The sequence below is a fragment of the Balearica regulorum genome, chromosome 2 (assembly GCF_011004875.1).
Source record: "Balearica regulorum gibbericeps isolate bBalReg1 chromosome 2, bBalReg1.pri, whole genome shotgun sequence".
Lineage (NCBI taxonomy): Eukaryota > Metazoa > Chordata > Aves > Gruiformes > Gruidae > Balearica > Balearica regulorum.
This window is the reverse complement of record NC_046185.1, coordinates 38,272,674-38,297,934: the sequence shown is the minus strand read 5'-3', so window position 1 is coordinate 38,297,934 and position 25,261 is coordinate 38,272,674. Positions and strand designations below refer to the sequence as shown.

The 25,261-nt window shown below is 39.7% G+C and overlaps 1 protein-coding gene and 1 non-coding gene across 4 annotated transcripts; both read right to left on the bottom strand.

Moving 5' to 3' along the window:
* MYBL1 (MYB proto-oncogene like 1) lies at nt 1-24,441 on the bottom strand. Of its 3 annotated transcripts, none has more exons than XM_075743958.1 (16): nt 23,894-24,441; nt 19,904-20,006; nt 19,708-19,779; nt 15,572-15,664; nt 14,329-14,549; nt 12,383-12,566; nt 12,083-12,157; nt 10,462-10,566; nt 9,015-9,248; nt 8,318-8,686; nt 7,692-7,834; nt 7,178-7,292; nt 5,376-5,492; nt 5,185-5,289; nt 3,049-3,228; nt 1-1,238 (listed from the first exon to the last, which is right to left on the bottom strand). In XM_075743958.1, the coding sequence occupies exons 1-16, from the start codon at nt 23,911-23,913 to the stop codon at nt 1,110-1,112; spliced, it is 2,265 nt and encodes a 754-aa protein (XP_075600073.1). In that variant the 5' UTR covers nt 23,914-24,441; the 3' UTR covers nt 1-1,109. The 3 variants fall into 3 exon arrangements, with proteins under 3 accessions (XP_075600073.1, XP_075600074.1, XP_075600075.1); XM_075743959.1 differs by having other exon boundaries at nt 10,462-10,563; XM_075743960.1 differs by lacking the exon at nt 3,049-3,228 and having other exon boundaries at nt 23,894-24,438.
* A 301-nt stretch (nt 24,442-24,742) lies between these two features.
* Nucleotides 24,743-24,832, bottom strand: TRNAY-GUA (transfer RNA tyrosine (anticodon GUA)). The gene is given in 2 exon segments: nt 24,743-24,778; nt 24,796-24,832. It is a non-coding gene; the product is annotated as a tRNA-Tyr (tRNA).
* Between the last annotated feature and the right edge of the window lie 429 nt (nt 24,833-25,261).

The window sequence follows — 25,261 nt, the reverse complement described above, 5'->3', positions numbered from 1 at the left end:
AAAAAAAAAAAAGTATTTAAAATGCATTAGTTTTTAGTTCCTATGCAGGACAAAGTACTCCTGGGTCACATATAGGACCCCACCATTCCTTTCTAAATATATTTAAACAAGGTACAGGAACAGTCGCTGTATAATACATGTATACCTTGTAATTAGTTTGTAGACCAACATGATTTAAGGGTTATAGTGCAATTTTTATGTAGATGGAACATACAGTAAAGATTTGTACACTTCAGCACTGTAATTCTTCTGCTATTCCATACTTTAAACTTGTCCTTTTTTCATTTTAGCTGTTTTAACAGGAAACAACGTTGGCTTCTAGACAACCTGCATACATATAAATATCTACATTTAAGCTTTAAAATGAAAATAAATTATAAAAACAGACTCCTTTCCAATTTACAAAATTTTCCCTGTTCCTACAAACTGTACAATACATTCAACAATCATCTCATTTTGAGATTTATGAAGAAAATACTGATGCTTTACACTAAAACCTAATTCACCTCCCTCTGCCTACTTTTAGTACCATTTGCAAATAAATATATTTAACACTGTAGTTAATTTCATTGTTTTGCAGCATACCAAAAAAATTAGTAGTGCAACTTTCTATCCTTCCTTTATATTCCTTTCCATTGTGTTTCTTTATATACTAGAAAAATGCTACATAAGCAAAAGCACATTCAGTCATGTATGTTGCTCATTTGGAAACCAGTAACAACCTATAAACCTACTCTACATTGAAAATGCACTAACTGAAAAAAGCAATGCAAGTCAAAAGAATAAATATGAAAAATAGACCTAAAAACTGTATGTTGTCAGTACTGCAATGTATTTTACCATTCTTTATCACATTTTAGGGTGTTACTTTTTTAATATTTAAGAAATTCATTGCAGAACTGTTTGTACTATCCCTTCGTAAAGAATATGAGAGCTTCATGTCTGTTCTTTGTCAGTCGAAAGAAGAAAGGACGCTTTAAGGTAGCTTTAAGGTTTCCCTTGGCAAACTGTCTCAAAGTAAAGACTTAATTCACAAGTACTGTGCTGGAATCGCCTTCAACATTGTATCCGTTTCAATGGAAAGAGATGGTTGTCAGTTGCAGTGACCATCACAGTATCAGAGCCCTTGAAGTGCTGTTGGTAGCTGTGTATGTGCTCAGATATCTTCTTGCTTGTTCAGTCATGATAAGCTGGTCTTCTGTTTTTCCGTAAACAACTGCTTCCCATTCACAATTTGACTGCGTAAAATAAAATTCCATTTCAAAGATTCTTTTAACGAACTAAAATACTTGAGCAATTCTTGTACAACCTTTCAGAGTAATAATAAATTATCAAAGTCTAGCAATAGCATATTTTACTGAGAAAGATTCAGTTCTACAGTACAATACCTAAAACCTGTGACAAAGCTCCCTCTCCACCCCTTAAATCCAACTCCCTAGCAATGCATCTGTGTTACGCTTAAAGTTCTAACACACAAAATGAAAAACATGCTTAAAAAGAGACTAGTTCAACGATTGATACATAAAAGGGAAGTTAATTAAGTCATCTTCTCTTTGGGTATCTTCCCCTTTATACGTGCTAAGTTCAACAGGCAGAAAAATACATTGTTGACAGCTGTCTGGAGACACCAAGGAAGGCAAAACAGTTTGGCAGCTGAGAAAGAACACTGTGGAGGACTTCACTGAACCAAAGTGGCAGCTGTGGAAGAACGGTCAGATGTTTTGGGAATATATTAGAAATGGCGAAGGAATTAAGAAGAAAAATAATGAATGGAAGAGTAATTGAGCCACTAGTCCGGCTTCTTCCATGAAGCAAACCCTGCACATTTACATGATTTATTGAATCTCAAGCTGATTTGTAGCAGCTCTAAACTGGACCTGACACTAGCAGATTGTAGCGTAATGAAAAATGCAAGATTTTCTCCCTCCCACACTGAGCTAGAAACTGATCCAAAGGATCAGTTCCACATATAGACGCACAGAGAAAATTAGCCATTTGAGTTTCTCTATAAATTTAGCAGGACTTGATTCATGGAAGGGACTTGCGGTTAGAGAGGCCAGTAAACTAAGAGGGAGTTTCTCAGGGGAAAGAGCAAAGAGAGAAAGACAGTTCAATGGGAATATTTGTGAGTATAGTACGACTAAGCTCCCCTTTTAAGTATTCTTAAAACATAGTTCTGGGCCAGATAGATGTATTCACCTTTGCTGGAATTCACAACAGTTAATTCTTTTTTTTTTTTTAATATCACAAGTAAATGAGGTTTATTCTTTCTTCTCAAAGAAAGGATCAGAAAGTAATACTGTTATCTCTGTACTTAAAAGCATATCATGGTTAAAGCAATTAAGTGGGACAGGGAAGATCAGGCTCCAGGTGCCCTGCTTTTTTTCTTTTTTTTTTTTGTAATTAATACAGAGCTGTAGATATTCTGAGAAAACACAAAAACTTTATACATTAACTCCCTATGGGGCAAACCAGAACAGGTAGCAAGGCAGGTCAAAGAGAATCTCTCCCTAAACCTGGTGGTCAAGACACACAGAGACGAAAAACTAGGTTTCACAGTTTTAACAGTACAGAAAATATACAGATGTGTGAGACTAGGCATGTTACAAGAACAATTACAAAACAGAACCTGTGGATGAACTCTGCTTAATGAATCCCACTGAGCTTATTCTGAAGTAAGCACCAGCCAAATTTGAGAAACTTAGGTGCTATAGAGGTTTAGTTTGCACCAAGTCAAGTTTTCTTACTGCTAGACTTGGGTACCCAAAACTGTTTTGTAGGTTTACCCTATCCTGATTTTTTTTCCCCTCACATTTAAATCTTAGACACCACTCAATGAAACATCAGGGTTGTATTTAAAGAACTTAGCTATGAATAAACACTTCGTGGACAAATGACCAACTTACAAGAAATAAGGATCATGGAAACACTGGCCAAAACTAGATCACTGAATTGAGCAATTCTAGACATTAGTACAAGACAGAAACAAAAAAAAGAAATTCTTTGTTAGCCTGCTAACAACACTAACAGAATTCTTTGCATCCCAACCTGAAGAGCTTTTTCCATTTTGCCATTTTTTGAAGCACATGCATTCAGTTTCTTCTTAATTACTGCATTTGCTTTGTTTGCTGGATTTGTATCCTGTTTTTCTGATGTCAGGTTACATCTGTTGTCATGTATTTCCAACAACGGTATCGTTAATAAAGATGTGGTATATGCATTTTCTGACTATTGACAAAAAAAAAGGGTAGGGAACAGGAATAATAATTAGTATTTGATGGGGGGGGGGAAAAAAAAAGTCTTCAACTGCTGTGATCAAAGAAGCCAAAAGGTAAACAAAGCAAATACTATCAGAAAGACCCAAAGAAAGAATCTGAAAAGAAACAGTAATGAATAAAATGTGAAGAACTAGCCTGGTCTATACTGGGATTCATAGTCAATACTGAGCACAGTAAAAGTGCAAGTAGCTGCTAGCAGGATTTGGGCATCACTGAGTAGACAGTTTCTTTCATATAAAGGCACACTACAGCCGATTACATTTTGTTAAGAACGAGATTTGATAAAGTAGTCACTACAGAACAGTGTTAAAGAAAAAAGCTTGTGATTCACTTCTATACAACCCTTGTGAAAGCAAGCACAAGGAGGCTGGAGTATAAAAAAATTAAGATCACATCAGTATCAGCAGGAAGAATTGCTTTAAGAACTGAAATAAGCACTGGATTGATCATTCCAGAAAAGTTTGATATGCTGATAATGTTTATGGAAATAAAAAGAAATTAACCCAGCTTCACTTTAGCAAAGCAGAAGAAAAGAATATGGCAATTTTAGAGAGTGAAATTAGATGAGAGTAACAGTGGCATATGTACTTGTTAGCTTACAAAAACACTCCATTAAACTGCATTAAACTACTTTACATATTTATGCTACCTCGGACCTTACTCCTACCTCACTGCCACACGGACACACAATTTCTACTTAAGGATTGGTACATTTTTCATTTTTAAAACAGATACTACCAATATCTCTTTTGCTAAGAACGAATATTCCTGTTGAACCAGCATCCCTCATTAAAATGGAGGAAAAGCCATTTTTTACCAGTCCACTGCCTTTAATATCATCGTGTATCTTGGTTTTAGCTTAATAGCCTGAACATCAGTGATGCCCGATATACCATGTCATAACTAGAGATTACTAAGAGAACACGGGGCATTTTGTTTCTGTTCGGAACGGCTGCAGCAATGCTGCCCCTCACAAAACAGAGATGCTCTTGGGGAAGCAGGGAGTTTCCACTAGGTGGCAGGGCACCTAACACCCAGCCTCGGCACGGTGTCTGCCAGGCATTCCAGAAGGCGATTTGGAAAACCAGCTACAATAATCAGAAAGGGGTTTGACTTAAGCAGCTGTTCTTTTTAGGGACTTTGGCTCCTACCTCTTGAATATAGCTTTATTCCTGATCAAGAGTCACGGACATTTGCTCTTTCAGAATTAAACACATACATATATACATTAAAGAACTAGATTATAATAAAGTTTTCCTATGAACTGTGAGACTAGTCTATACAATCACTCAACTAGAAAAATATTGGGCTACTTTTTAAAGGAATGAGGAACCAAACCAGCCCCATCTCTGAACTCTTGATGTCTTGGTTGTTGAGGCAGAAGTATTCAAATCCCTTCAGGCAAAGGAAGCCCACAAACCTCATCTTCTACATGCTTAATGTTTCTTAAAGTATTCCCCTACTATGTGAACCGGGGAAATGAAAAACATGCTGCCTAATATGCAATTAGATATCTTCAGAACATGTCTGCCAGACTGTCAAGCATGCAAAATGCAGGGGTAAATGCCATCTTCTTCCTGGTGTATTACAGAGAGCTTCAGTATGCCATATATGCTAAAGCCTACAGGTAACCAGCACGGAAGCAGCTTTGCAAACAATCAAATCTCCAAAGCATCTACATTATTTTACTAGTCCTGCTCTGAAGGTCTGAAAGAATTCATGCATGAATTCAAGCCCAGTGTTCAAGTATTGCTTAAGTACTTAAAGTAGTATTTCATATTGAAGATGATTTTCACTTTCTAGATTTATTAATCTAGCCTCAATCCAAACATTTTATTTTAGTTGATACAATGAAAGACACTCAGTTCTATGAGTGCTGCCAGTGATGCTCTTCAGTACATCTTACCTGTACATCTAAACTATTATCTTCTGTGAAGAGCTGGGCACCAACCTCTTCTTTTTCCCATGGATCTAGGACCAGTGATTTTCTGACTTTTTTAGAAGAGTTGTGCTGCAATAAACATTTTGCAGAGAAAAATTGTAAAATATTATTTAAAAGCAGTTACTTCCTATTTGAAATTATTATTGTAATGTTACCTCCTGCTTGCAGCTTTTATACACAGTGTCATCTTCCTCCTTCAGAAATATATCTGTTCCAGTTTCCTCTTTCAAAACTTCCCTAATGTCTTCCTCCAAGAAGGCAAGTGGTTGTGACTAAGTTAATTAAAATTGGAGAAGAAATTACAAGAAAATACAAGAAGTCTATTAGTTGCTAGTTTTTACCATATTCTACTTTCTAGGCCTGAAAAGAGATCTTGCAAAATAGAGCAACAGATAAAAGGACTTAAGTTATTGTAGTTAACAACTACATATCAACATTTCAAGGCTATGCAGATTTATTAATTCATTTTACTCCATATTATTTCTAGGCAGATAAAACATATACATGCACACAGGGCCTCAAAAATGCAAGGTAGCATTGAAGAAGACATGCAACTACTTGCTTACATTTATTAGCAATGGCTATCCACTGACAAAAGGGGTAAAAATACTTATGTATACTAAACACATACATAAACATATATGTATATAAACATACTAAAAAACTGTGCTCTGGAAGTATGACTGTTGTTGGGAAACGAATTTATATCAATCTTAACACAAATCTTTGAATAAGGCATTGATAGTCCTAAGTACAGTACAGAATTTCACAGAAGCCATACAGATGGCTCCTTTGTGTACCAACAGGAGAAGAATTCCCTTAAGCCCTCAAAATTTGATTTTGAACAGGAGGTTAATAGTGGACAGAAACAGGAATGCCAAACCACTCCATTTGCATAGTGAGAGACTGTGAATCTATAGGGTAACACAGATGGTGCCAAGCCCTGTGGCAAAGTCTGAGCTACGTTCTGTGTTTGCAGAAAAGAAGTAGTCAATGTATATTGGCCGGAATTTTTTCAGAACTTGAAAAACATATGTCTACAGAATTCCAAAAGTTATTATGCATTAACATATCTTAGCTAGGCTAGGAAGAGAGTAAAAATTGAATTCATTTAGAACAAACAAACAAACAAGCAAGCAACATTATCCATAGTCAACCAAAAAAAAGTCTGTGACAGAAGATTCAGAGGAATCGTGAATTGCTAAATTGAGATTTCAGTTTTTAGGATGAAAAAAAATTGCAGATGTCACTCAAGTAAGCCCCTAGGAAGGATAAAACACTTCCAAACATCTTCCCATCAAAAAATTCTCAGAATACTAGCATGCTGTGGTAAACATCTAGTTTCAGTCCTAGCACTGTAGAAGATCCAAAGCCAGAAAACAACTCAGCTCTTACATAGTCCACAGGATTCAAAAATAATGCAGTTTTTCAAGTCAAATGTGAAAGTTGCTTAAAACAACGAAGTCAGTCACATTGATCTGCACCAGTTTGCCCTTAATAGATTATTCAGTTGGAGGACCCACACCCATTTACTCTCTCACTTACAACTTTTCTTTTGAAAAAACAGAATGCTAAAGTATTATAACTAAAATCTCAGACAACAATGTTACCACCTCCTAAAAGATCCAGTGTTAGCAAGGCTACACAAATTTAAAACAACTCACAAATGCGGAACGAATGCATTTAACATTTCTATGGATCAAATTATTATATGTACCGAATAGCATTCAAAACTACCATCCTCCATACTGCACTGGAGGAGGAGACTGTAGTCTAACATACAAAATCTGAAACGTTTTTGATTCACATTCTAACTGTCTCTAGGATAATATAGAATGTCACTGAAACAACAGCATCACTAGAAAATGCTTTCTAAGATCATGCTGAGGCTTACAATATCTCAAAAACAAGAGGGCATTTAGACTTCAAGAAGAAAATAAACAATGTTATCACATACCGTAAGTTTGAGTGGGCCATACTTTTTTTCCTGAGCAGCCAAAGCATTTTTAAAAGGAGTTGGCGTCCTTGGTGTTGAACCCAAAAGAGATCTTCTAATTGTGGGAGTTCTAAAACTATTCAAGCATAGAAAAGTGTTCATACATGCATTTAAATATTTTATCAACAGTAATGTAATAAAATGAATCTAAGAAACATTTTAAAATACCTTACTTTACACAACAGATATCATCACCATGAATCTGAAAATATTAAGATGACCATAGTATTACCCCAGGTATATTAAACTTTAGGATTTTGTTCAGTATTCTAAAAAAAGGAAAAATTTTAACTGAGTGCAAGTAACTTTGTGTTAAGTTAAAAACAGGAAACCAGTTCATTTGTACAAGTATTTAAGTGTTATGGATTTTAAAATTCATTCACAGTATGCCTACAGGTAGACTAATTTCTCAATGTTTAGAAAAACTTGTTTTTATTTGAGCAACACCACCCGATGTTTAATGTAATAACCCTACCCCACATTTTCCTTTTGATCTTTTGGTGTCATTTCCTTGTGTAGAGGAGTCGTAATAAGAACTTTCTGCCCACAGATTGGAGTCGATGTAAATGCAGGATTTTCAAGGTTAAATTGTTCATTTCCAGAGCAAGTGTTGAAAAACTAAGCACAAGAGAGAAAAAAAACCCCTAAGCAACCTTAAAGAACAAAACTTCACCACTGCACTGAGCAGTACAAAAAATTATATATCTGAAGGGCTTTTACTGACAAATCCCAGTAAACTATTCTTGACTTATACTCCAAGACATTTGTAATATTTATCACTGAAACCTTGATTTTCTCCTTTAAATCCTTACTGCTTAATTAGGTCACAGAGACAATAGGTCTCTATCAACAATTATTTGCATGAGAAAGTGTGAGCTGAGACATAAGTCACCTCCCCCCTCATCCCCCAAGTCAGTCTTCAGAGGAAATAAGTTATTTAATGATTTCTTTTTAATATACCTACACTTATAAAGATGTTTTAAGAAGTTTTTGGACATATTTGTTTAGGCTACAATGTTTGACTAGGGAAGAAAGTACTTGTAATTTATAACCCACTCACTGCAGTCTTCATAGTTTAGCCATATATAAAAATAAACTCACCTGTGATGGAGAAAATGGTAGTGTTTTCACTGGTGTATGCTTTAGTGCAACATTGATGGCATCATTACACAAGCCATCATTCAGTTCATTAACTGGTGATTGCCCAACACGCAGTCTCTTTTTCTTTCTTAGGATAGCAGGTGGAGTGCTGAATTTAGTTACGTCTGGGGTTGTTGGAAAAATGGCTTCTTCCTCGCCGCTGATGCTACTGTGTTTTTTGCCATCAAGCACAACACTGACATTATACTGGCACTCAGCAGCCCCTTCATTGTGTTGAATCCGCATTAGTTTTACTGGAGCTGGCTTGACAGGAGATGCAACAGCCTCTGAAAGCTCAAAACTGGTGACATCACTCCACACTACAGGATCCTATGAGGCAAGATGCAAAACACACCAACGCTAGCAGCCTTATCCAAGATTATTTCACAACATCTGAGCCAATCTAACAGCTCTCTACCTCCAAAAGCCATATACAGATTTACTCTCCCTGTATCTTTCACACAATCCTAAAACATTGCATATTTTAAAACAAAATTCTTTTTAAATGGGCAATAAAACACACAAAAAAAATCACTTAATAAGGGTGAAACTACAGACAAGTATAGCGTAAGGTAATTTTAAGAGTATTTTACACATATTGTGTAAGTTGATGTTCCTAAAAAAGCGTGTTTTTTTTTTAGAATAAATACAGACTTACAGATTCAATAAGCTCTAGTGTCTCTGCAAATTCTGGAATGGTTTGCAGTGATGATAACATTGTATTTGCTTCCACAGCCAAATACTTCGGTGGTGAATTCTGCTGAACAGATGTGCCGTGGGTCTCATCCATGCTGTAGAACTCACTTGTTTGTTCCCCAAGGCTATTTAGTGTATTAGACACACAATCTTCTGTGACAAAACTTCCAGACCAACAAGGTAAGTTTCCAGCTTGCTAAAAAGTATGAAGAAACATGTTAATCTTCTTCAACTTACAAGTTCAAAAGAGTCAATTATGTGACCGCGGGAAAGAAAAAAAAAGTTGTATGTAGCAAGACTATTTATTTATTTTTGCTTTTTCAAACACTAATTATGTTTGCATTGATGCAGTTAAGTCTTCTCCTTACATTAACATACTCAACATTCTCAAGTAGTGTAAGAGTTTTATCTTACTTCTCATTCATATCTTACACATGCTTATAACTTAGATAATTATAGGTTGTATTGGAAGCCATCTGTGATGCAAGTTTCCTGTATTCCTGAACATCAGTATATTATGAAGTCATCTTCACTACAGAACATAGGTACATTTTAAGATTAGAAACTGTTTCTAGAACCTGAAATACTTTGTTTGATCCAACTTTTTTTAACGCAGATTCTGCATTGATTATTTACTTAACTTTTAAATGGTTATCCCATTTTAGTACACTGCTTAGTACTCAAGAAATGTATTTTAATTTTCACTGGAAACCTAGAAGCAAAGCAGATTCCACTAGATAAGCAGAATGTTGCACTGTTTCAAGAGAATGCCAGGAATAGCTCCACCACCAAAAAATGGAAGTTCACCTGTAATCTAAATTAGTGATCAATATGGTTGAATTGGTTAGGTCTCTGATGTTGTTGACAGCCCTCTGTTCCTGAGGAACTAAGTGACTGTCATCTGCAAGTTTCCCTCATTCCACTGAAGTACATGTAAATTTTGTACAGTGCAAATCTATATAGTTTATCATGTCCAAATGTGGATATTAAGCATTGCAAGCACTCACACAGAAGTTTGATAAAGTCTACAGGACTTTTTGAAATCATATAGAGCAATCTATATATTTTTCACCTTTCTCTGTTGAACAGATGATCGACTTTGCTGATCTATAAAACCAAATGGCAGCATTGTCAACAAACGTGCTACCTCTTGAAGAGAATTAAAATCCTGGGTCTTCGGAACAACTGCCAAATTGCAAGTCATATTTCTGCTGTTTTCACAGTTTAGGAAACAGCACTAAAAATAATTTGCCTCACTTCTAATATATAGACTTCGTTTTACAACACCACAACCATAGGTTTGATTTTAGAAGGTCACGTGAAAAAACACCACACAAAACCAGCCAGCCATTACTAAAGTGCTGAGGCTTAATCTCAGTAAAGTATATTCAAATATTTACAGTCCTTACAGAAGACACTCGTTTTCTTCTGATTTCATTCTCTGCTGACATAAGTAGCAATTCAAGTTCCTTTATTTTCTTTTCTTTATCAGGATCATCATCAATAAATGACTGCTGAAAAATTTAAGAAAGAAGCCATTACTATTTTCCACCTCCACCACCCCTCCACAGTAAAGATTCTCCATTATAACAGCTACACTTTTAACAGAAATCCACATACAATGGGAGAAGAGCTGTTCAAGCTGTATCATTATTTTGTAATACAGTAGTCACTCACAAGCAAAACAACTCCAGCAATTACCAGGAGATGGATCCGATGTTAAAGTGATATACAAACTACTATTTTAACAGGTTTCTAATATGGCCTGTAAATGCTCGGTATGCTACAGAACCTTTTAACCAAAAGTCACTCAGTTCTGTCTTTAATAGAAGCAACAATGTTGGCACCTTGGTAGATGTGTTTGTGTTTTCATGTGCTTTCTAGAATTTTCAGTTATTTATACTCAGTAAGGGTGCAAGAAAGTGTTTCAAATTAGCATTTGCAGACAGAGTGTATACACAAGCAATCCTACCACTACTATCAGAAAAGAAAATTAACTAATTGGTTTTGGTTGGTGGGTTGGTTTTAACCTCCTTAAAACTTTCTATTAGTGCTATAAATATAGGTGAGGATATATGCCATGAGTTTCAAAACTAGTTATACTCCCCAGTTTAGGGAAGACTTCAAGGAGCAGAAAGCATCCTATACATTTCTGTATAGGGCAATCCAGAGTGTCAAAAGCCATACTAGGCTTTGTTATGATTCATATTCTTATACTGAGATCAGGGAAGAAAATGCAACATGAAACAGATGACCTGCACAGGGAAACATAAGGTTAGGTACACAGTTCTGCAGAATGCCTCTAATACATCTAGCACAAACAAAATATGTATTATTCTCTGTGTCGAAATAATTTTTTTACTAATTTCAAATTCACACAAATTCTTCCAGGAAGCCATATTACAAACTAAGATCTACATTCAGTCTGCACATATGAGGAATTTCAGATATATTCTAAGTGAAACCAAAGGAAAAAAAAGAAATAAATATATCAATTTTTTTTTGTTTGTTTTAAAGTTTCTCAATACTTCAGCATTTAGAATGTTGCAAAAGAGCATCTTCAACTGATTGACACAAGTTTGTCGGTCAGAAAAAACTAAAACTTACTGAGAACAAAAAAACACAGCCACAAGTGTAAGTCACAGTAAGTTATTTGAACTGAGTCTTCCAGTTATATTTATTACATATATAAAGTAGTAAAATCTTGTCTTTAAATCTCTCAGAAGCTACGTAATGCTAACAGGTCATAATTTCAACCTAAATATTTAGCTAATAGAGTGTTTTAAGCCATACTCCTGTCAGAAATAAGCACAACTGTTGTGTTTCTGGGATGTATAAAGACAGCTTCTTTTTTCCTACCTAGAACTACCAGTTAAGCTAGCAAGCCTACTTACAGAGGAATGCTGACATAAATTTAGGTGAATGATAAAGACTTAAAGACATTTTGAAGTTACTGGTTTTTAAACTCTTCATTTTACAACATAATACACCGTACATTCTCTTCATTTACAAAGCCTGTTAACAATTTACCTGAACTAAGTTGGAAGAAGCTGAAGCATGTTCTAGACAGCTGCCTTCTGGTGAGGCATACTGGTATGCTGGAATCTAAAAAGACATAAATTATTTTATAAACCCTAAAGAAAAGAAGGCTATAAATTTATCTCTGGTTTATTGTACATAAACTATTTATTATGGTTTACAAACCCTAAGTTACCATAGTATCACAAAAATACTCAACAGACCTTCATTCTTTCAGATTAGTTTCTCATTCCAAACCCAATAAATTATTTGAAACTGGGAAATACTAATTATTCTGGATTTTGAACTTACATGTGTCTGAACAGGTATGTAAAATTGATTCTGAGTGTGCAAGTGTTCCATACTCAAACAAGGTTGGGGCTGAAGTTTGGATGAACTAGCTCTTTCAGACTTTATACCATCTTGTAAATATCCTTCCTGTTCCACTTTTCTTCGCATTGTTGAATTCCAGTGATTTTTAATTGAATTATCAGTCCTAAAAGGAAAGTGTACAACAGTGACTGGTTTCCATATTTCAAAGTTTAATATATGGCATAATTTACAGCGTTTGTACTGTAGGTTAATCCACAGCCACAAACCCAGAAAACTCCCACAGCTAGGACTGAAAGTTCTATTATCAGTGGGGTTTTGGCATAACAATTAGAAAGCTACTCTTTTCAAAACTTCCTTCAACTTCAAGTCTGCAGGAAATTAAAAGTAGCAAAAGAGAAAGCTTTGATTCTGGCTGTCATCATGGGTGAGAACCTTTTTCTTGGATACTTGGAACAACTATGCGTTCTCTATCGCTGTATTATTTACCCTCTGCCACAAATTTGCAGAGCATGAAGCTAAGGCGATCATCCCACTGTCCCACAGCATAAGGGCACTGTGGCTGGTGTCCACCACTGGAAGACATCTTTTCTAAAAAAAGATAGCCTGCACTCCCAGCTTTGAGTTTTATGTACAGCTTTGATGCCCTTGACCTTGTATGGGGAAATCAGGCATGGCAGAAGACCAGTACCCATTGTTAACTCCTCTTGGGAAGAAAATGCCTGCAGTCTGACAAGCAGGCTGAAATCACTTTTAACACTACACAAGCATTAAGGCAAGAGTAGAGAGTGTATTACAGTCTAAAATACTAGCAATATTATTACTAGCCTTAGAGAAGTACACAGAAATAAAAATTGCTTTAAGCCTCATCCTTCATTTAAGCTCAATTCCAAGAAGTATTCCCCTTTTTCATCCCACTAGTGTCAGACTCTTTAAAAAGCTTCTAAGTCTAGGATCCAATCTTTAGCTAAGAGTCTCATCTTAGATTTATTTTCAACAAATAAGTGAATTAGGAATACCTCTGTCCTTACAAACTCATCTTCCCTCTCTGAAATGCTATTAAGGTGCAATCCATTCCCTTCCCATTCCTCCAAAGGATGTCCTATGATATATGCATTGGGTACTTAATCAAAATGTCAAATTTTTTAAACACACATCTCTAAGGACTCATTCTTCCAGCATAACAAGTGCTGACATTCCTTAGGCCCAGCTAGACAGTCACCTCCTGAACACACACACTGAATTCAGAGAGGGATAGCTTAACATTGGATTTCAGTTAACAGTACAAGGTAAAAAATTTATTTCATTAAACTCTTTATACACTAAAATTTTGTTTTCCACAAGCACAGAAGTTGGTAATCACACTTGAAACAAAGATAAGGAGAACAATGCATACAATTCATTTTTAACTTGGAGGCTACATGATAACCAACTAGCTTTGCAATGCATGACTCCTAAGCCTGGAATTTGAAGGTTATTAAGACTCTTTTTCAAGTGCCCTGTTTAACAAGAAGCGTTCCACAAAAAATAAATTTAAAAAAGAATTTCTGATCTTAAACCAAAAAGTAAGGCACCCCCAAATGCATAGTAATGAAGGCACTTTGCCTTAAAATACTATGACTTGATATCATTCTTCCACTATTACTTGCAGTTACTCTTCAGTTCTACTACAGGGGTTTTTTTAAGCAAACAGGAGGATTTTTGAAGGAACCTGCAGAGTGTTAGAGGTATTTTTTATTGTTTTTATGGCTTTTTAAGAATACATAATCAAATGAAAAAGATCTTAAAATTGCAGTATCTATCAAAATAAAGATGTTGTGACATAAGTTTCAACAGATGCTCTCTGACTAACAAATTACATTGGAAAGAGTTGTGCGATGACTGCTTTCCATATTCCAATATCTAACATAAATAGAGTTGAGAAGCACCTTCCAGGAAGAAGTTTCGCTATTTCAGCCCATCGGTTTCCCAAACGCTTGTGAGCTTCATAGATTATTCTGTCCTCCTCTTCTGTCCATGAAGACTTTTTTACCTCAGGGTTGAGATGGTTATGCCATCTCTCTCTGCATTGCTTGCCTATTCTTCCTTTCAGGTGTTTTGCAATTAGAGACCAGCGCTTTGGACCATACTTCTGAACTAATTCAATAACCTGGAACACAGATGAAATATGTTGTAATTCCAAATACTAATTTTCCTAATCAAACATTGAGAACACTAGTAAACTCACATTTTAGAATAGGATTATAATAGTCAGCTTGACAAGATACTAGGCCTAAGGAGGCAGACAGTATCTTGGGGTTTTAACAATTGTTTTTCAAGAAATCAAAAAATTGCTTACTAACTCCAAATTCACTGTATTTAGAATATAAGTATATACTGATGAAAACATTCATTTGGAAGTTTCCTTTCTGTCACCCATTGCATAAGATGACATTAGGAAAGACCAAAAAAGAAGCTGGTAAAGATGCTTGGTTTGACTTTTTTCAACATACGTATGAGAAAAAACCCACACCCCTACTCGCACCTTCATCCCATTTCTAAACGGTTTTACAAATTAGAAGCTTAAAAGACTGATGACTGTAAAATAAACAGAGTAGGAAGACCATATTCACAAGTTGACAAATACTAGTTTTAAAAATCTTAAAGCTGTTTTAAGAGTGGGAATAAGCAACCGATTTGAAATATCGTATGTGAAAGCTATATGTTCACCTCCCTACAGAGCAGTCCAGGTTTTGCAGGCAAAAAGCTGCAGCATGGATTAACAGAGATGGAGAAAAGGAGTCTAAAACACTATTGCTAGCTTCTTTACCAGTAGACTATGAAATAATCTCCCTTTTTCCCAACCCTCTTAAAGTGGGTTTGAGGAACAAAAGATGGAAATGAGACCTTTGATCTTTTGTGCTGTAAAGAGATCTCCTCTACTTGGTAAGCTAGCGTAGTTCAGCTAGCAAACTGAGCAAAGGGAAATGAAATGCTTGAGCAGACCAGACATTCCATCTACTTAAAAGCAGTTGCTTTCTTCTTCTCACACAACAAAATGTAATGTATGTCACAAGATGCATCAGACATCATTTTTGTGGGGATAAAACCTACAAAAAAGTACACAATCTTAGCAGTCATATGCCAATTTTATTACAGTAAAAGAGTACAGTATCAATTAGTTTTTATTACCCTCTGATCTTCTTCCTTAGTCCAGGGACCTTTAATCAGTTCTGGGTTTAGTACCTTCTGCCATCGATGCTGGCACTGAAAATCTGACCGGTTCTGAAACAGTTTTAGAAAACCAGTGTAGCTGTTAAACTCTTGAATACGTAAAACTGTAAATATTATCTAGCCAGAATTATTTGCTTATTTCAAATTAAAACTTATTCAGACCTTTGTTGCAAGTATAATAGAAGAAAAAATAATAAGGGAGAATTTAACTATTTGCTTATAACAACTCTTCTCCAGAAAAAACAGCATTGCACAAAGCTGTTACTTCAGTGTTCTTACTTGATAATCAAATTCAAAACTTACTCTTCTTTAAAGAAAAATTTAGAATTATTTTTGTCCACATTACTCCACATCTCTGAACTTCATCTGATCAACATGCTTTTGATGTTACCTATGACCTATATATTATCTATAACCCAAGTAAAGAAATTATCTTATTGGCATTACAGAGACATGGTGGGATGGCTCCTATGACTGGAGTGTTTGGATGGAAGGATACAGGCTCTGTAGGAAGGACAGGCAGGGGAGACAAGGAGGGGGTGTCACTCTATGTCAATGACCAGCTGGAGGGCATAGACCTCCATCTGCATGAGGAGCCAACCCAGAGTTTATGGGTCAGGATTAAAGAGAGGGCAGGGACAAGGGATACTATAGTGGGGGGTCTGCTTCCAATCAGGAAGACTGAGCAGATGTGGCCCTCTATAGACAGATAGGAGCAGCCTCATGTTCACAAGCCCTGGTCCTCATGGGGGACTTCAGACACCCCAATATCTGTTGGAGGGACAGCACAGCAGGGCATAAGCAATCCAGGAGGTTCCTGGAATGCATTGATGTTGACTCCTCTATCACTTGGAGAAGGAAGTTATTGAGAACAGGTGCCTTACTGGACCTTGGTCTCACCAACAAGGAGCTAGTGAGGAATGTGAAGCTCAAGGGCAGGCTTGGCTGCAGTGACCATGAAATGGTAGAGTTCAAGATCCTCAGGGCAGAAAGGAGGGCACACAGCAAGCTCAGTACCCTGGACTTCAGGAAAGCAGACTTTGGCCTTTTCAGGTGGTACAGTACCATAGGACAAAGCTCTGGAAGGAAGAGGCACCCAAGAAAGCTGGTTAATATTCAAGGATCACCTCCTCGAAGCTCAGGAGCAATGCATCCCAATAAAGAAAAGTCAGGCAAAAACACCTCTGTGCCCAGCAAGACCATGGAACAGATCCTCCTGGGAACTATGCTCAAGCACATAGAAAATAAGGAGGTGACTGGTGACAGCCAACATGGCTTCACTAAGGGCAAATCGTGCCTGACAAATTTGGTGGCCTTCTATGATGGGGTTACAGTGTCCGTGGATAAGGGAAGAGCAACTGACATCATCTACCTGGACTTGTGCAAAGCATTTGACACTGTCCCACATGACATCTGTGTCTCTAAATTGGAGAGACATGGATTCAATGGATGGACCACTTGGTGGATAAGGCATTGGATGGATGGTCGCACTCAAAGAGTTGCAGTCAATGGCTCGATGCCCAAGTAGAGAACAGTGAGGAGTGGTGTTCCTCAGGGGTCGGTACTGGGACCAGTGCTGTTGGCGACATGGACAGTGGGATTGAGCGCACCCTCAGCACGTTTGCCGATGACACCAAGCTGTGTGGTGTGGTTGACACTCTGGAGGGAAGGGATGCCATCCAGAGGGACCCTGCCAGGCTGGAGAGGTGGGACCATGTGAACCGCATGAAGTTCAACAAGGCCAAGTGCAAGGTCCTGCACATGGGTCGGCACAATCCCAAGCACAGCTACAGGCTGGGTGGAGAATGGATTGAAAGCAGCCCCAAGGAGAAGGACTTGGGGGTATTGATTGATGAGAATCTCAACATGAGCCGGCAATGTGCGCTTGCAGCCCAGAAAGCCAACCGTGTCCTGGGCTGCAGCAAAAGAGGTGTGACCAGCAGGTTGAGGGAGGTGATCCTGCCCCTCTGCTCTGCTCTTGTGAGACCCCCACCTAGAGTACTGCATCCAGCTCTCAGGCTCCCAACATAAGAAGGACATCGAGCTGTTGGAGCAAATCAGGAGGAGGGCCACAAAGATGATCTGAGGGCTGGAGCACCTCTTCTATGAAGATAGGCTGAGAGAGTTGGGTTCATTCAGCCTGGAGAAGGGAAGGCTCTGGGGAAACCAAATTGAGGCCTTCCAGTACCTGAAGGGGGCCTACAGGAAAAATGGTGAGGGACTGTTTACAAGGGCAAGTAGTGACAGGACAAGGGGGAATGGGTTTAAACTAAAAGAGGGTAGATTTAGGTTAGATGTTAGGAAGAAATTCTTTACTGTGAGGGTGGTGAGGCACGGGAACAGGTTGCCCAGAGAGGCTGTGGAGGCCCCCTCCCTGGAAGTGTTCAAGGCCAGGTTGGATGGGGCTTTGGGCAACGTGGTCTAGTGGAGGGTGTCCCTGCCCATGGCAGGGGGTTTGGAACTTGATGATCTTTAGGGGCCCTTCCAACCCAAAACATTCTAAGATTCAACATTTTTTAAAGGAAATACTTTTTCTATCAAATAATAAACTTTTTTCTAATTCTCAAGTGAATATATTCTCAGCTCTTTATTAGGGTGTTAAGGAAAACAGATTTATATCAAGTTTAGCTAACACAAAGAACACTGCTTTTTCTGCTCAGGACAGATGGTGCTTTTCTATATCTTCACTAAGGATCTTTTGAAATATTGTTCACAATTATGAAAGAAAAGTAAGCTTTCACTTAGCCTTCTAAAAAGTGTCTCTAGGAAAGTTTGGGATTCTCAGAGTAGTTGGTCCAATCCTTAAAAATATGCAGATAAGAGCCTGCTCCAGCACAGCATACTAGTAATGCCTTTTATAACACTGGGACATGACGATTTACTCCCTTCAGTGCAGGCCACTGAATAGCAAGTACTGATTTCAAGGTTTTATTGGGCTTGTCTACCAAGTAAAGATGCTACCATACTAAGATGAAGTTAAACAAGAAGCAGTCTGCAAGACTAGAGGAAACAACCAAAACAGTTACATCTAAAATTATATTGATCACAGTACCTTCAAGTTAATCACAAGTAGACACCGCGTGATTAAAAGCACCCTAGAGTTTATTACAAAACACTATCATCTCCTGGTGGAGACAAGCTGTAAAAGACAGACTCAGTATAGGATAGCTTTCCCATTTTTGATGAAATAAAAGTTTTTAAGTTGTGGCCTTCCAGACATTTCTCAAATCAGGACATATTTGGGGGACAAAAGCAAAACAAATGATGGGATGAAACCATAAGATTGTTTCAGGTCTGCCTTAGCCACAATAAATTGAAAAAGAATACAAGCTGCATTCCCTCTCTTGAGGGTGACCTTTAAGCAGTCTGCACTTTTTTGGGCAGAATAGAAGGAAGGTTTACTTGTGCCCAGCCCAATAGCAAAATGGGCTTCTGAAACCATGGCAGTGTGAGTGCCTTTACTTGCTAGTAACTCAAGATACATTGGGTTTTCTTGGCAAAAGACCATCAGTAACAAGGTAAGTGCAAATTATGGCAGCCTCTATTATTTGGCTTTGTAATTTGAACACTGCAATAGGTTGCCCAGAGAGGGGGTGGAAAGATTTACATATCTTAGGGAAGCAGACATCACTATTAAAAAAAAACCCAAATCACCAAAACAAAATAAAAACCCCACCACCCCACCCTTCCTAAAATGTTTAAGAAATTGATCCTGCTCCTTTCAAGCAATCTTTCAGATGCAAGCCACTCTCTTAGCTGCTTCAGAAGCATCCTGTGAACTGTAGATGTAACCACATCTGATGTAACCAATAGGAAGCAGGAATATATTTCACAATGAAAACAAATGGCAAGTGGACAGAAGGCATCAATTATTTTTGATCATTTCAGACCATCACTTGAACCCTAGCCTGAGCTGATGAGATCTACCTCAGACCTTGGAGAATCCTAAATCCAATTTAAAAGCATCCTTTAAAATATTTTTTTATTTACTATTATGTGTTTCTGATTTCTATTTCACCTCATTTCCAAGCTAGAAATATGACCAAAGTAAATAAATATTAAAAGGAAGCTTAACTGAAACAGATTCAACTTACTTGTAGATGACTAGCAATGAAAGCCCAATCATCTGTACCATTTTGTTCCACCAGCTTCTTTAGCCTTTCATCCTGTTAAGACATAACCTCAGCCAATAAATGTTACATGCTATCCCAATATGATACTAAATAATAACATATTTTGTGTGCTACCAATATCACATAGGAATGAAAGTAAAGTGAAAAAAAGTATTACCTCATCACGTGTCCATTTCACCCTGTTACATATCTTCTTCAAACCTTTTTGCTGTGGTACTTCATAGTCATGATCCACATATTGAAGGTCATCATCTTCCTCACTGCAGAGTACAACAGAAGGGTGAAGAAGATAGAAATAGAGTTTAAAATAACTCTGAATAACTTTTTTTCTCCTAGCTACTTGTAGCTTTTTTCCCATACGTACATATTGTTCTAAAATTACATATGGAATTTGCACAAACACAAGATCTGCCTCCAGCAGTGGCCTATGTTCACTATTTCAAAGGAAGAGAATTAATTTTAACTTCAAGGCCATGTACTGGGATATGGACAGATAATTCATTCCAAGTCAAAACTTATATTTGAAGCAAAAGCTATTATTTAAGATCATGTTTTTGTAACACATTTATGAAGCTTTATTTTACACAAATGAGCTTACAAGATAAAGTCGTTTGCTAGTCTGCAAAATAGATTTATGTTCCACCTCCATAACTTGGACAACTAACACAACAGTACCAAATAATTTAGCATCAACTTGAGATTTGCAGTGGGCTCCGGCCTCGAATAAAAGCATTGCCTCAATGTTACAGGAATCAGATACAAATCTCTGAAGACAGAAATATTCCAGCAAGAAATAACTAAGGTATGAGTGCTGACTCTCTAAAGGTATGTGTGCTGACTCTCTAAGTTAAGAGTCAGAGGGGCAGAAAGCCAGGTAACATCTCTGACTCCATGTAGATAACACTCCATCTACTGGCGAAATGCATACTTCGCAGCCTTGATAAACAAAGCCTTACAAACAAGCAGCACAGGAAAGTGTTTCATGGAAATATCATTTAAACTTATATGTCAGTGACTCATGTTAGACAGCATAAATTTAAACACATGTGGAAACCTTGGCCTAACAACAAGATGCAGAGCAGTTCCTCTGCATTAGTTATAGCAGACACAAAAAAGGGATTCCCATCCAAATACACAGGTTTAATAAAAAGCAGTTTCACACTGCAATCTTAGTTCTCGTCCATTTTATTATCAGTATAAAGTATGATACAAATATCATAAATTCACGTTCAAAACTAAATTTATTAGTTGTGCTTCGCCTTGAAAGTTACTTCCATTTTTCAACCAAAGGTTAAAAAAATTCCTTTCCTATTAATGGAATTAACCTGTGGTGGTGCCCTAAGAATTGATTAGATGGAAAATCTCTACACTATTTTCCAGAACGTACAATTCACACACAGAGCATACTGATCAAACATTTATGTATATTTGTTATTTCCCATGAAATGAGTACGCCCTCTGTGGCTAACACAAATATATGGTCATTCAAGAAGAGCACTGCTTACTTGAAAGCATTACTACAAGATAGTATGTACACAGTTCTTGCAAAACCAGTGTATTTAACATTGCTTCTACCACATCTGGATTTACCCTACTTTGCTTCATGATGCAGTAGAAATAGTAACATATAAAACATTTTAAAGCTTTGTGGAGTCAGTGAAGTACAAAGAGGTAAGCTTGTCTAAAGGTCAATAGCAAGTTCTCCACAGTACTTCTTACAAAAAAAATAAGGTTCAAATACAACGATTGTAAGAGTTTTGCATTAAATGGCTTAGGACTTAAGAAAATAGGATTTACACTCACAGGTAATTAAGAGTTTTCCCCCCTCACCTCCTTTTTTTGTGTTGTCTCTTATCCACAGGTTCTCAACAAACTTCAGGAGTATATCTTGATATTATGATGCTATTTCATACCAAGCAAGCTATACAATTTACTTATAACTAAAATTTGGTCTTGTGGTTAAGATATTTGTCAACATGACCTCCTTACTCACCCACCGCAGAGCAAACTAGTTCACGAACAGAATTTTCAGTTACGTGAAAAGTCGTGAGGATTTTGAAAAAAGAGGAAGAGCTCCATATACATGGCAGGGATGCTGATGAGAGCACCTGTACTAGACAACATGGGGTCCCCCACAATGTGGCAGAACCCTGTACCTGGAGTTCTCCAGCAGCACGTGTGTCCCACAGCCAAACCAGCACGGCCACCACCGTGCGCTTCACATGGCAAGGGCCTGCAGAGCAGGCACTAAGCTCTCTTGCACCTTGATTCCACATGAATAACTGTTTAGTCTTCGGTCTTGTTCAGACTAGTACACCAGCAGATTATAAATTAAATATCCATGAATGCAGGGGGACTACTAACTTCAGTTTTCAATTAAAAAGAAAGGATTTTTCAAACATATTGGGTTGTTACAGTTCATTTGACAGTTCTTTTGCAGTTATGAAACTGTGCTAAAATACTGCATGAAAGTGGAATACAGTAACTAAGTTTCATCAAATAAGAAATCTGGAATGATAAAGTGAGTGTTTCATGAGTTCTGTGCTACCTGTCTGCAATGCCTAGTTGAGAACCATTAAAGGAGAAAATTAAGCTTCCAAATCAGAACCAAGAATAGTTTAACAAAATTAAATTTCATTCCATTCAGTGCAAAACAATTATACTCTTTCCTTATTCCACACTTAGATTAACAATCTTGAAATCACCTTTATGTAAACTCATAGCCACAATGATTTAGTTTTTGAGATATCATCATCACACACTGACACAGCCCCTCTAGGGCTACTATCTCTAACCAAACATTCATGCTATCCACAACCAGTTGTATTTTCAATTATGACATCAAAGCACTCCATAGCCATGAGAGATAATACAAGCTAAAGCTTTGCAAAAATGAAGCTATTGTTTGCAATACCACAGATGAAAGTGTCTTAAGTTACAAAATGCAGACTAGGAGTAACAAGAAACATTCTCTCTCCAAGATGATTCTTGCAGATAGCTAAGTATAGACAGCTCCAGCACTTAGCCTCTGCAAGCAAAGCTCCCTAATGAATCTTTGTTCCTTACACATCTAGAACCCCAAAGCATTGCTTTCTTGGTTCGGTTGCAGTTTTGCAGACAAAGATTAACTTATTAACTCTTTTTATGTCAGAGGAAAAGGCAGAAGCAATTTTAATATCCATAATTTTGATACCACCCCCAATTCCACGAGAAGAACGCAGTCATGGTAAACCACTGATGCCACAGGTAACTCATACGTTAGTATTACTCAGTGAGTAATCTTTCTCAATCCTAATCCTTCTTTTACATTTTTTTATCAATTTTCAGAAACAGATTTTGTATTTAGGACAAGAATAGTAATAAAACAATTCTCCAAGACCCACCTTCTGAATAAAGAGTAAACACAAACCCATTTTCATATCAATAAAGCAAAAGATGTATCAAAACTATCTGGGGCTGCTGCTGAAGCTCTTGAGGAAAGCATTCTCTCTCAGGCTAGATTATGGCATCCTCAATCAAAGAACATGCCAAAGGAGAGAAACTAGGTGCATTTAAGATTTTTGAGGAATCAGCAGGCCTGAACATTAAGTCAACAGACCCAAACCACTCGAGAGGAGAAAAGTAAGAAGTATTACTCCAGCAGAAGGAAAGTAGCCAGCAGGAAAAGCTACTGCGGAGACAACGCAGTTGTTAGTGTCAGGCTCAGCGACAACAGAAAAGCAAAGTTGAGGAGTTGCCTGGGTAAGCTACAACAAAGATGGTATGAGCAAAAGCACATAATGAGAGTAGCCTCTGAGAGGCGAGATTTATACCCGAGAGCTGGTGCTCGTAAGCCAAAGGGAAGACGGATACCTGTGCAGCTGCCGGGCGAGGGAGGAATCGGCGGGGGAGGGAGGGAGGTGGGCAGTGACACCCGAGGCCGGGGAGGTGGAAGGAGGCCGACAGCAGCGCCAGCACAGCTCGGCGGGGGGGTGGTTAGGGGCGCGGGGGGGGGAGGCGGGGCGGGCCGGCGGCGGCACCTGGCAGGGATCCCGGGGCGCGGGGGGGTACCTGGGTGCGGGGCAGCGGCATGGAAGGCAGTGAGTGCCCGGGAAGGAGCGGGGACAGAAGGCAGAGATCCCCGGGCCGGGCCTGGAGCCACACTCACCTGCGCGGTCTCTTCGCCATCCTCGGGGAGCACCATAGGGGGGGCCGCCACGGCAGCGGGGCGCAGCGCGGAGCCCCCGAGCCCCCGCCCGGGCTCCTTCTCTCACAGCTGGGCGGCGCGGCAGGGCGGGCGGGGGGACGGAGAGGGGCACTGGCAGCTAGGGAAGGCTTGAGGCGGTCAGGGCTGCTTCGACGGCCCCCTCGTCCCGGCGGAGCTTCGCGATACCCAAAGCGCCCCGGCGGCCGCCCTCAGCCCCGGCCCGGCCCGGCACCCTGCGCGTCAGGCATGGCTCGGCCTGGCCCCTGCCCGCAAGGACGGAGCGCGCAGCGACTCCTTTCTCGCCCGGCTGTGCCTTCCCCCCCGCTCCTGTCAGAGCTGCCGCGGGCTCCGGCGGCGCCTTCCTGCCCCGAGCTACTGCCCTGCCCCGCCCGGCCCCCCGCCTCCCGCTGCCGGCCAGCCCCCGCCGCCCGGGCTTGCGCCGCCACCACCGCACTCGCGGCGGGCTCCGTCGGTGCCGCCGAATCTCGCGCCCAGCCTCCTTCCAGAGCCACCGTTTGAATCTGCGCAGGCGGACTGCCGCCCCATTGGCCGCCGCCGTCGCACGCGACCCGGGCGAGGGGCGGGGCCTCGCGCCAGCCGCGGGCGGGGGGGGGGCGGCGAGGCCGAGGCATGACGGGGGAGCGAGTTCTCCCGGCTGGTGCGGGGGGAGGGGATCTCGGCTCGCAGCCACCCCCTCGCTCCATAACGCCCCGGCGCGAGCACCCCCGCGCCGCCAGCAGCAACGGCAATGGGGCGGCTCCTGAAAGGAAAAATAAACGGCTGCCGCCTCGCGGTGCAAAACCAAGCGTCTCCTTCGAGCCGGAATCGAACCAGCGACCTAAGGATTCCCGTGGGCCGTGCCTCTACAGTCCTCCGCTCTACCAGCTGAGCTATCGAAGGGACCTGCTCACCGTTTCCATTCCGTGCCACACAGCCTGGCCGCTCCTCACGGCGGCGTGGGCCGGGGCCCCTTACCCCGGGAACAGCCGGAGTGTAAAGACCCGCTTTAGACCGAGATCTGAGTCCACAGGCAGCCCGAGTCTGACAGGGCGAGCGCCCAGCGGAGGGTTCCCGCACCCGGAGCCCCCTCCCTGCTGGCGACGAGCCGGGTAGCGCAGGGGGCGAGGAGGGTGCCCTCAGCTCCTCACAGTGCAGCGCGGTGCGCAGTCTGTCCCGGGGCGCGGAGACACAGACAGGCCTTCCCTCTCTTTCCTCCTCCGAAACCCTGATGCCCTGCGGTGAAGCGAGAAGCGTGGGTCTCATCGCGCCCAGCCATTCCGCTTGTGGGGCGCCTGCTCTAGCCACTCCACGGTTATATTAAAAAAAAGG